Here is a 12500-nt window from a genome sequence, read left to right as displayed (position 1 = left end):
GAATCCTGAGTCGTTCGGGTCCCAAAATGTCTTGATTTCACATGAAATGAACCAGAGGTTGTATGGGGCACCTGGCTAATAATTGTGTGTGTCTGTCTGTCTGTCTGTCTGTCTGTCTGTCTGTCTGTCTGTCTGTCTGTCTGTCTGTCTGTCTGTCTGTCTGTCTGTCTACAGGGGAGAGCCCAAGACGTGGTACGGTGCGCCGGGCTACGCAGCAGAGCAGTTGGAGGGGGTGATGCATAAGTTGGCACCAGAGCTCTTCGAGTCGCAACCCGACCTCCTACACCAGCTCGTCACCATCATGAACCCAAACACACTCATGAGCTACGGAGTCCCGGTACGTACACGCACACACACACACACACACGTAAACGGTTGCTACAGAGCTTGATGCATGTATTAGCAGGCCCATTGGGTCTCTTAGAACATTGAGGTCAAGAATAATATTGCTGGTAATGTGCTAAAGGCCTGCAGGTGTGATGGCGTGTGTGTGTAATTGTGCGGGGCTGAGTGTGTGACTGAGCTATCATCGTGGGAACGAATTCTGCTTTCAGTCCTGTGGGAATAAAGACACCTGACCTTGTGTGTGTGTGTGCGTGTATGTGTGTAACAGATTATCTGTGAGAGTTTGTGTGTCTGCGTCTGGAAACATTATACACTTTCTCTTTGCCTGGACTTTATACTCAGCTATGGCTGGAAGAATATCGGTCAAGCATGGAGAGGCCAGGGGTATGCGTGTGTGTGTGTGTGCGCGTGCATGCGTGTGTGTGTTTAGAGAGAGTGTGAACCAGTGTGTGCAAGTCAAGGCAGGGGTATGAAGGATTCACAAGACCAACATTCACATACAGAAAGCACTTGTCAGCTAGCTGGTTATTTATTTTCAGAGGTGGCCAAAGTAAAAGTAGAAGAGCATTTATGGTGTAACTACAATACTAGTATGATATTGCATAGCAGTTACACAATTTACTCCATTGTATATAATGAGGTGGCTAGACATTGTTGTTACTGAAATAGACACAATCTAAAAAGAAACGTCTCCAAAATTGATCCAATCAGCACAGAATTAGGTACTGTTACTCAGTTACTCAGTTGATTGTTTTGGAAGGAAACTATTGCAGGTTTTTTTTAGGTTTTTCTTCTTTTACTTTGGCCACCTCTGCCAATCAGACCAATGTTGTTTTCTCATGTACATGTATTAGACCAATCAGTGAGCCTGTTATTGTCTCGTGCAGATCTTCCGGACCAATCAGTGTGCCGGAGAGTTTGTCATCACCTTTCCCAGAGCCTATCACAGTGGCTTCAACCAGGGATTCAACTTCGCAGAGGCCGTCAACTTCTGCACCACAGACTGGGTAAAGGACATACACACACACACACACACACACTTGAACTCGACATCAACACCTTTCCATTGTCCACAAGGGGGGGAAATGAACTCACGTATGGAAAGTTGTACCCACCCATCATGAGCTGATCTGTAACGTGTGTGTTGGGCATTGGAAATTAGCCAAGGCTTCAACAGCTATGATGCAATTCTGTTGGGTTTGTATAGCCTACATGATGTGCATCTATCCATACCAAATAAACGGAACTGAACTGAACTGAACTATGTGTTACTGTGTGTTCTCCCATGATAAGCTGCTCTTAAAAGTGTGTGTGTGTGTGTGTGTGTTATCTAGATGCCGCTCGGTCGTAAGTGTGTCGAGCACTACCGCTCCCTGAATCGCTACTGCGTGTTCTCCCATGACGAGCTGGTCTTCAACATGGCGGCCAAAGCTGAGGAGCTGGAGCTGGAACTGGCATCCGCCGTGCAGAGAGAACTCACACACATCACCACCACAGAGAAGGAACTCAGAGAGGCCGTCTACAAGAGGGTACGAGACACACACACACACACACACACACACACACACACACGCACACAAAGCACAAGATGAGAACTCATTGCAGAATACATTCATTTTTGATGTGAAATCTTCGACCGTAGTCCCAATGTGCACCGTACCGTCAGTGGAATGTTGGAATAGACATTGATAAGGATTTACTACCATAATACTGCACTACTGTAACATCACACAGAGCCTTAAGTAATACACAACGCCTTGGTCATTGCCATATTGATGATGGCAAAGCTATAACTGTGGCCATGTCTTCACAGGTTTAATGCTCTTGGTGGGAAGCCTGTAGTTATAGAAGCCTGTAGTTATAGACGCCTATAGCTTATAGTTTGTGTTATTGGGTTATGATTGGCTACCATATGAGGGACGGCAGTGTGTGGAGAATCTTAGATTCTAATGTGTGTGTGTGTGTGTGTGTGTAGGGTGTGTGGCAGTCTAAGCAGGTGGATTATGACACGTTGCCAGATGAGGAGCGTCAGTGTGCGGAGTGTCGGACCACCTGTTTCCTCTCAGCTCTCACCTGCCCCTGTCGACCCTCACAGCTGGTCTGCCTGCATCACACACACCTCCTCTGTTCCTGCACGCCCACGGGATACACACTCATGTGAGTAACACACACCTGTGATCCAGTCCCATTATCCTATTTCCGGTCCTTGACCTGTACTTGTGGCCTTACGCTTCGCTGGCGCCCCACCTCCGTGGAGAAAACCATTAAGTTTCCCTGCTAGCCGAACCACAACAACTTTTTGGGGGACTTTTCCCCATTCAACATCCCCATTGCAAATGAGAAAATTGACTATGAATTGGGCTTTTGCGAGATATTGAATCAAATTTTTTTCCCCCTAGACATTGAATTAATCTTGCAAGGTCATCACAAGGCCTCAACCACAAGGGAGAACCCAAAGTCTTCCTGTAGCATTTGTGCATAAAGCTGATCATTCCAGAGCAAAGTGTGTACATGTACTTGAACGTAGAAATGTGCCTAAATTTACGCACGTTTCAGACCATGCGTGCGAGTCGAGTGGAAGAAGCATGAGATTAAAAATAATATTGACCGTGCAGTTTATAGTTTCCTTTGTATTGCAATTGAGTGTGTCTGTATGTTATCTGACAGTGTATACGTTTGCACTGTACTCATCCTGTAACAAGGACGCCACTTCTGCCGTGGAAATGTGTCTTATGTCTTTTTCCCAAAGTCCAGTTTCCTACAATTGAGTTTTTTTGTCTAGCTTGAGCTGGATGAATGATAATCATCACAGACAGACAGGTGACCTAATGTTATTATATTTAATAAGACGCTGGAGACTCTTGAAATTTGACCTATTTTGCGTGTGTGTTTGTGTGCGTGTGTGTGTAGGTACAAGTACACGCTGTCTGAGTTGAGTGGGTATCTGCAGGCCGTGACTCTGAGGGCGTCCTCATACGACGTCTGGACAACAAGCGTCACACACATGCTACAAGCTACAGGGGACGACAGAACAGGTACACACACACACACACACACACCCCCCTTTAAACACACTTATTCCTAAAACAAGGTTACTGGACACTGTTACATTTCAATAATAGGACAACTTTCTTGTGTGTGTGTGTGTGTGTGTGTGTGTTTATATATCAGATGTGGATGAGTTCCGCAGTCGCCTGGCAGAGTCGGAGCGTAAGAGTTTCCCGGAGAGCGATCTGCTACAGCGCCTCCGAGTGGCCATACAGGAGGCTGACAGGAGTGCAGGCGCAGCACAACAGCTGCTGAACGGCAAGAGGCAGACCAGGTACACTCATGCACACACACTGTGTGCAGTCATGTTAACATCCAGGTGTTGTGTTATCGAGGTGATGTTTAGAACAGCCATGGCTCATCGGACAGAGGGCTGGCCTTTAGATCAGGGGGTTACAGGTTCAAATCCCACCCTTACCAGCACCTCCATCCATGGCTGAAGTGACCTTGAGCAAGGCACCTAACCCCACATTGCTCCAGGGCCTGTAACCAATACCCTGTACCTAAATAACTGTAAATGTCTTGGACAAAAGTGTCTGCCAAGTGAAATGTAATGTAATATGCAGCCATGTTTAATATCCAGGTGTTGTGTTATCCAGGTAATATGTAGTCATGCTAATGTCCAGGTGTTGTGTTGTGTTGTGTTGTTGGTCCACAGGTATCGTTCAGGAGGAGGGAAATGCCAGAACCAGGTGTCAGTGGAGGAACTCAAGGCCTTCGTTACACAGCTCTATAAACTTCCCTGCATTATCAGACAGGCTCCCCTGCTCAAGGTACACACACACATACATACACACACACACAGACGGCTCTACAAACTACCCTGTGTCATCAGACATGCACACACACTACCCTACACCATCAGACAGGCATGAGTACTGAAGACACACACACACACACACACACATCTGCTGGCTGCCTACATCCTCACACAAATGATGCTGTTGAAAAACTCCTTTATTCCCATTGTTGCAATATAATGAATAATAAAATAAAAAATGTTGTGTGTGTGCGTGCGTGCGCAGGACATGCTGTCTCGTGTGGAGGTGTTCCAGCGCAGCTGTGCGGAGGTGCTGGAGGCAGACCTAGACGCGGGAGGCGTGTCCGTGCCGCGTCTGCAAGCGCTGCTGGACGAGGGGGCGGGCTTTGATGTCGAGCTGGGCGAACTTGGCGTGCTGCGCGAGCGTGTGGAACAGGCCCGCTGGGTCGCTGCGGTGACCGAGGCCTGTGCACACACGCACGCGGTCACGCGCACACACACGCTAACGCTGGACGGCATGCGGCGGCTGATCGACCAGGGGGTGGGGCTAGCGCCGCACGCCAGCGTGGAGAAACACATGGCCAAGCTGCAGGAGCTACTCACCGTGGGAGAACACCAGGAGGAACGCGCACACACCCTGCTTAAAGCCAGGTAGGAAGACACACACACACCAGGAGGAACACACACACACACACACACACACACACCAGGAGGAACGGACACACACACTCTTTAAAGGCAGGTAGGAATACACACTCAGGGCCAGGTGGAATGCACATACATGCACATTGTCACCATCTGTGAAGAATATGTGTGCTCGAAATGTGTAAAGGTTTGTGTACACCAAAAGCGGCCAAATCGACGGAAGTCATTATTTCTCTATGGAGGGTCAGCAAATAAAGCAACCAAAGCGGAGCAAAACGACCAGAGCGAATTTGATTAAAGGTCTGCTTAGATGATGGTAATGAGCTATGATGCGGTTTTGTGAAAACCAATTGGAATGTTTGTATCTTCAAATGTCCCAGGCTGACAAGCCAGAGCCGTTAATGAGCTAAATCAGACATGTCAATGTCACATCCTGAATCGAACCCATGGCAAAACTTCAATGACCTTGGCTACTCTGTACCTTAGGTTGTTTCTGGTGTACAGGTACAGTAATGAATGGCTCCAGTGCGTCAGTGGATTACTTTTCACAGAGACATACATAGGTTTGGGGTTGTGTGTGTGTGTGTGTGTGTGTGTGTGTGTGTGTGTGTGTGTGTGTATGTGCGCGCCTGCGTGTAAAGTGCAGAGTTGGCGTTAGTTGTGAATGCTGTTTCCGGATGGATTAGCTGGATAAGCCCTCAGAGGGATTCACTGGACACCACTGACCCTCTCCACACACACACACACACACAGTCATACACTCACACTCAGTCTCACTCCAACATATTTTCACATACTTACAGTATTTGGTTATTTTTCTCTTGCACATGACAAAATGAGATGGATAAGTAGAAGATGATTAGTTTGGCGTGCACATGCGCATTAAGACGTACTTGTAGCCCGTCTGAACAAACATACACGACACATCATTGAGGATATACTGTATCTACTTCTACTGCACATGTAATGAGGTGGCCTACCGCAAATCTAAATCTGTGTGTGTATGTCCCCAGGCCGCGTCAGAGTCTGTCTGTGCTGGAGGCTGCGGTGTTGGAGGCTGAGAGTGTTCCTGTCTTCCTGCCCAACTGCCTGCAGCTCAGCGAAGCCATCAGCTGGGCACGAGACTGGCTACAAGAAGCAGACGCATTACAGGTAGGGAAGAGGGGGTGTGTTTGAGCAATATGTGCACGTACACACACACACACACTGAACTGGTGAAATGTAATAACATTTTATAACTCGTTATCTATATCCTCATGTAATACCCCGTTAAATTGACCACTATTCGTGCGTGCGCGTGTCTGTGTTTTGCAGGTGGGTGGGCGTGTGCCGGTGCTTGGCTCTCTGTGCGATCTGATTGGTCGAGCCCGTGCCATCCCAGTGGCCCTGGAGCCCGTCACTCGACTGGAGGGGCTGGTTGCCGAGGTTACAGCCTGGAGGGAGAGCGCCACCAAGACCTTCTTACCGCGTGACACACAGTACACACTGCTGGAGGTACACACATACACACACACACACACACACACACACACACACACACACACACACACACACACACACACACCAAGATCTTCCTTCCAGAGACACAATACATATTATTAGAGGTAACCACATGTTTATGTTACATTGCACTTAGCTGATGCTTTTACCCAAAGCGACTTAGTTATCTACAGTTACTGTATTAGGTATTGGTTACAGTCCCTGGAGCGGTGTGGGGTTAGTTAGGTGCCTTGCTCAAGGGCACCTCAGCCATTGAGATGGGTAGGGAGAAGAAGGGTGGGATTCAAACCTGCAACCCTCTGATCTAATGACCACCTATCTACGCTACCTGTCCACGACTGCTACTTTTACAAACGGTGTATACACACCTTCATAAATTCATGAACTTACATCAGTGGTTCCTAGCCTTTTTTTGGATTGGGACCCAAACTTTCAGATTTTTTCCAACAACAACAAAAAAACTGTTGTGAGTGTTACTCTTACTCTTGTCATTTACATGTTCATGTGAATACAGTCCAGTGTCATTTGCATTGTGTGTGTGTTTTTCTCTGTAGGTGTTGTGTCCCCTGTGTGAGTCTGCTGGGAGCTCCCAGAGGTCAAAGGTTAAGCGTGCGAAGGAAAAGGACTCCTTGTCGCCCCCTCTCAGGCGGCCGCGACTAGACTCCCTTAACGACCTGGAGAGAACACTGTCAGACACCAAGGACACCGCGTCAGCTGTAAGACACACACACACACACACACACGCACACACACTCTTTCAGTCAAAGACACACAACTGAGCCGTAGAACACTGTCTCTCAAAGACAACTCTGTGAAGTTTTAATTTCGAAGAAAGTGAAGTGCAGCACATGTGTCACCCTCATGAATGAATGAAACCATGAAACCTTTGTTGCTCCGAAGGGAATTTGTCTTGCATTTTGGAGCGTAGATAAAACGCTCAGACATGTATATAGACAATTGCAACAGTACACAGACACTTCTGTGTGTGTATACGTTTAATATCTTAATCGGTGTGTGTATACGTTTAATATCTTAATCGGTGTGTGGATGTGTTTCTGCATATCTTAATCTGTGTGTGTGTGTGTGTGTTCTCAGATGTCTACGCTGGACGAGGTGCGTGTGAAGGAGCTTGAGGGTGTGTTTGCTCTGCGCAGCGCTAACGACGCCAAGCTGGCGGCTAATGCTAGTAACGGTAGCGGTGGCGTTGATGATGATGATGACATCAGCTGCGACTCCTCTTCCTCCTCGCTGCCCCTGCGTGTGTGCGTGTGCCAGGGCGCCCCCTCTGGCGGCATGCTGCAGTGCGAGCTGTGTCACGAGCTGCTCCACCGCGAATGCCTCAGCCCCCAGGAGAGGCAGGACCCTGCGCCGGCAGGTAAGACACACATGCGCGCACACACACACACACACACACACCTTTAGGGACACACACTCACAGTTTTTCAAAGGTAGTCTATTGTGGTGAAATTGTAATATCTTAGCTGTAAAATCGGTTGACCCTTTTGCGTGTGTGTGTGCCTGCTCCTCAGGGTCATCGTCAGGGTCCTCATCGGGGCGTCCGTGGCTGTGTCCGCGGTGTCGTCGGTGTGAGCGTCCTCCTCTGGAGAGGGTTCTCCCCCTGCTGGCCAGCCTGCAGCGTATCCGCGTCCGGCTGCCCGAGGGAGACGCCCTGCGCTTCCTCATCGAGCGCACCGTCCAATGGCAGCACCGCATCCAGCAGCTGCCCTCGCCCGCCGTCCAATGGCAGCACCGCATGCTGCCCGCCCCCTCGCCGCACCACCGCAACGGGAACGGATCAACGCATGCCAACCACAACGGCATAAATGTGAGTAGCTCACTGTTAGGGCTTTGACTTTTGCATAAAACATATTCAAACACACACACACAGTCCAAAGTCCAACAGTGATTTAATTGAACAGGACTGACATGATGATAATGTGTGTGTGCATGTGTGCGCACATGTTTAGGGGAGGCATTATATGTCTGTGAGGAGTGAGGAGGAGGAGGAGGATGCTGATGATGATGATGATGATGATGATGATGTTTTTTGTGTGTGTTGTGTAGGGGAGGCATCAGTCTGGGAGGAGTCCGGGCCATTCACCCTCATCTGATGACAACAGCAGCTACTACATAGAGCAGCCCTGCATCCTACCCAGCGGTCAGTACACACACACACACTCTCGCACACACAGCCCTACATCCTACCCAGCGGTCAGTACACACACACACAGCCCTACATCCTACCCAGCGGTCAGTACACACACACACTCTCGCACACACAGCCCTACATCCTACCCAGCGGTCAGTACACACACACACACACACACACACACACACACACACAGCCCTACATCCTACCCACACCTACACACACACACACACAGCCCTACATCCTACACACACCTACACACACACACACACACACACACACACACACACACACACAGAGACAGCCCTGCATCCTACCCAGTGGTCAACACACACACACACACACACACACACACACACAGAGGATCAGGTATTAGAGGGTGTAGTAATTGTGTGTATGTGTGCGTGTGTGTGTTCCAGGTGTATCTAGTGAGGTAGAGCAGCTGGTGGTTGAGGGCCTGCTGCTCCAGGTGAGTCTACCTGAGCTGCAGCAGTTGCTCCTGACGATGCAGACCCGCCTCTCCCCAACGCCATCGGCCAATCACGATCACCTGTACCACGCATCACTCGACAAGAGTCCGGCCCCCTCACACGGACAGGTAGGACACTACCCTACACACACGCACAAACACAACCCTCTGTTCCTGGGGCACACCCATACAAAATGCGTCGAGATACAGCCCTCTGATTTATTGAATGTTCATGTGTGCGCTCCACAGGATGTGACATCACGCAGCAGGAAGGAAAGTGGCAGCGGAAGTGGTGGCGAGAAGCAGAGCAAGCGGCGCCTGGAGAAGGAGGAGAGAGGAGCGCAGGACGCCAAGAAACCTCAGAAGAAGAAGAAGACCCAGCAGCAGAAGGAGGAGCAGGAGAGGAGGAGAGAGGAGCGCAGAGAGGAGAAGAGGAGGAGGAGGGAGGAGAGGAAGAGGGAGAAGAGGAGGCAGGAGGAGGAGAGGAGGAGAGAAGAGCAGCAGAGGAGAGAAGAAGAGAGGAGAGAAGCGCGCAGCAGCACTGGCTCCTCCCCTCAGAGCTCTCTTGACCAATCAGGATCAGACGAGTCAGAAGATGAGTTTGCACGCTGCGCCTACGCACGCTGTCAGCAGCCAGAAGGAGACGAGGTGAGACACACACACACACACACACACACACACACACACACACACACACACACACACACACGGAGCACAGCAGCCAGAAGGAGATTAGGTATGACACACACAGGCACAAACACATGCACACACATACACCTCGTTATTTCTGTTCCACATGCTATTTTCACAAAGTGATGGAGTTGCTGTGTGTATTTGATTCTAATGATCTGTGTGTGCGCGCGTGTGTGTTTTTTTAGGTGAACTGGGTGCAGTGTGACGGCGGCTGTAACGAGTGGTTCCACCAGATCTGTGTGGGCGTGTCCGTGGAGGAGGCGGAGCGAGACGACTACATCTGCTCTCGATGCTCAGGCTCCGCCCACCAGCCGCAGCTACAGCACCAGCATCAGCGCTACGGATCCCCTTGAGGACCAAAATTAACTCACTTATAACTTAACATAACACACTCACACACTTACACACACTTACAAATCAACTCATAGACTCTTACTTGCTCGCAGTAGCTTGGGACTCGAGTGTGCTTCATATGCCCTTTACTTGTCTTTCAATCAAAATCTCACACACACACACACACACACACACACACACTTACACCCCTGTGCTGCCTGAGTTTAACCCCTTATTGCCCTGTACATTTGGATTGGACTGTTAAGTAGAGCTCTGAGTGTTGTTGCTCTCTCTCTCTTTTGTATTTAGACGTGTGTGTGTGTGTGTGTGTGTGTGTGTGTGTGTGTGTGTGTGTGTGTGTGTGTGTGTGTGTGTGTGTGTGTGTGTGTGTGTGTGTGTGTGTGTGTGTGTGTGTGTGTGTGTAGCAGCGCGGTGTTCCCTGTGGTGAACTGCGTTTGACCCCCACTAGCTGCACCCGTTCACCCCAGCCCAACCCAGTCACATTGTTCACCACTCATACACACACACACACACACACCATCCCCTGTGTGGCTGTCCTGTCCACGTTGTAATGTAATGACATGAAATGTGAGTAATTCTGCAGCCCCCTGCCCTGCTTTGGTACCCGTATTGAGTAGAGGAGAGGAGAGGACACCGTCTCCTGCAGTCCTGTAGACTAGCATTATTATTTATCAGCAATAAGCCGACTGGCGCCGGGAGGAGGGGGAGGAGAGGGCTGTAAGCTGAAGGCTAATGAGCTGGAGGAGACATTTGTACAGATTGCTATTAATTTGTGTCTCCCGCCACAGTGTGTGTGTGTGTGCGTGTGTGTGCGTGTGTGTGTGTGTGTGTGCGCGTGTGTGTCTCTCGCCAGTCTCCTGCTGCAGAATCAGACGTGTGCGTGTGCGTACGTGCCTGCGTGTGTGTGTCTCACGCGTGCACCATGACTGGGAGAGGCTGTTGGCTCTTTTCCTTTTGTGGAATTAAAGTGGTTTTTGCTTCCTGACATGGGTCTCATGTGTGTGTCACTCTCTCTCTCCATGCATTTCTTTTAATTAATACTGTATAACATGTTAACACTTTGCATTACACAGTCTCTCTGTCAGAGTAGGGTAATTTTATTACTCATGAAGGAAATTGACTTGTGCAGAAGTATTAGGGTTTGGTTAGACAGGCCACACTCTCCTAGTGGCGCAACACCTTCAGCTGCAATATAAATATCGTTTCTGAGCTCCATAGAAATCGGGAACTCCACCCACTTTGTCGGGAATCAGTCAACTTTGAGCAGCTCCAACGGCCCTGGGTAGAGGTGTGTTCAAGACAGTGACGTGGTTTAAACTTAGGCACAGACTTTTCTGTCCTGGACCAGAAAAAAAAGAAAAATCTGGCGTCGACCAGTAGCAAACCGAGTGAGGCAGGTCAAACTTGCCGTTTGGTAAATATTATTTGTTATGCTCCTGCAAAATTATCTGGCCTGACAGGCTAGGGTGTTGTTTTACAAAAAGATTCAGATGTTAGAAACCTGGTATAGGGCTGCACAATTAATCGTCAATAATCGAAAATCGTGATATAATTGTGTTATCGAACTTGTGATTTCAATCGTGATTTAATCGTGGCAATAGTGACCTACCTTCGAGAGCTTCCTTGAAGCCAGAACATACCGACAGGCTGGTGTTTCTGGCCAGAAATCTGTTCGCCTAAGTTTCACGCTATTGCCTTTTACATAATTATTACAATTCATTTTATTTTGCTCATCCTGTATATAATTCAGTCTTGGTTATATTTCATTTTGTTAGAATTTTTACAAAATTCAGCAAAAATCAATAATCGTGATTAATAGTCGTGATTATGATTTTGACCCAAATAATCATGATTATGATTTTTTCCATAATCGTGCAGCCCTAACCTGGTATTGCTGGTGGGTTTGGGGGCACGTCCCCCAAGAAAATTCAAAATTGCATTTAAAAGTGTGATTTTCACAGTGTGGAAAAGGAAATAAAGAGGCTTGCTCTTCAGGGCCTTGACTCTTGGGCCCCTGGAAAGTACTTGTGGGAGTTCAGTGGAAGCTTCCCCAAGCTGCAGATACCTCCGTCCGGACTGCAGCTACTTGGGGACATAGAGTAGAGCAGGGATGTCAAACTCTGATCAGGAGCCCAAATCTGGTCTGTGGAGTAATTCGGCCCGTGAGACCATTTCAAATGTGAATTTGACACCCCTGCAGTAGAGAGAGGGTGTGTGCATGAGTTAGCTGACGTTTTCCAACAAACTGCTTCTACAATTTGAATGGTTTGATACTTTGAAGTCAACTAGGGAGCAGGCTTCACTCAGAGTTCCTTTGGCAGTTGGCAGTCGTGTTTTTTAACTGCTGATGGAAAAAATATGGGGTCCCTAGAAATGTCCCTATCCAAAAAGGTTTGGGAACCACTGACTTAATTCTGGGACCCCTCGCTCTCAGGGCCCTGGATAACTGACCTGTTTGTCCCTGTCCAACCCCTGAAATGTCATACCTGGTAGGGTGCTGGTCCTGTCTTACACACATTGGAGTGGAACAAAAGGAG

General features: G+C 48.7%; 1 protein-coding gene across 2 annotated transcripts in view; it reads left to right on the top strand.

Moving 5' to 3' along the window:
- kdm5ba (lysine demethylase 5Ba) overlaps window positions 1–10948 on the top strand; it is a 28358-nt gene extending 17410 nt beyond the window's left edge. For both annotated transcript variants that reach the window (XM_063216008.1, XM_063216007.1), the window contains exons 12-28: window positions 175–337; window positions 1233–1352; window positions 1680–1874; window positions 2321–2502; window positions 3256–3380; window positions 3517–3667; window positions 4052–4166; window positions 4419–4804; window positions 5812–5950; window positions 6113–6292; window positions 6853–7014; window positions 7394–7673; window positions 7828–8123; window positions 8363–8456; window positions 8867–9045; window positions 9166–9564; window positions 9795–10948. In XM_063216008.1, the coding sequence (XP_063072078.1) occupies window positions 175–337; window positions 1233–1352; window positions 1680–1874; window positions 2321–2502; window positions 3256–3380; window positions 3517–3667; window positions 4052–4166; window positions 4419–4804; window positions 5812–5950; window positions 6113–6292; window positions 6853–7014; window positions 7394–7673; window positions 7828–8123; window positions 8363–8456; window positions 8867–9045; window positions 9166–9564; window positions 9795–9962 (3334 nt within the window). In that variant the 3' untranslated portion in view covers window positions 9963–10948. The remainder of the gene's footprint in view (window positions 1–174; window positions 338–1232; window positions 1353–1679; window positions 1875–2320; window positions 2503–3255; window positions 3381–3516; window positions 3668–4051; window positions 4167–4418; window positions 4805–5811; window positions 5951–6112; window positions 6293–6852; window positions 7015–7393; window positions 7674–7827; window positions 8124–8362; window positions 8457–8866; window positions 9046–9165; window positions 9565–9794) is intronic.
- The last annotated feature ends 1552 nt before the right edge of the window (window positions 10949–12500 follow it).

The sequence above is a fragment of the Engraulis encrasicolus genome, chromosome 14 (assembly GCF_034702125.1).
Source record: "Engraulis encrasicolus isolate BLACKSEA-1 chromosome 14, IST_EnEncr_1.0, whole genome shotgun sequence".
Taxonomy (NCBI): Eukaryota; Metazoa; Chordata; class Actinopteri; order Clupeiformes; family Engraulidae; genus Engraulis; species Engraulis encrasicolus.
Note: the sequence above shows the minus strand (reverse complement) of the source record. Positions and strands in the feature narration are given on the sequence as shown.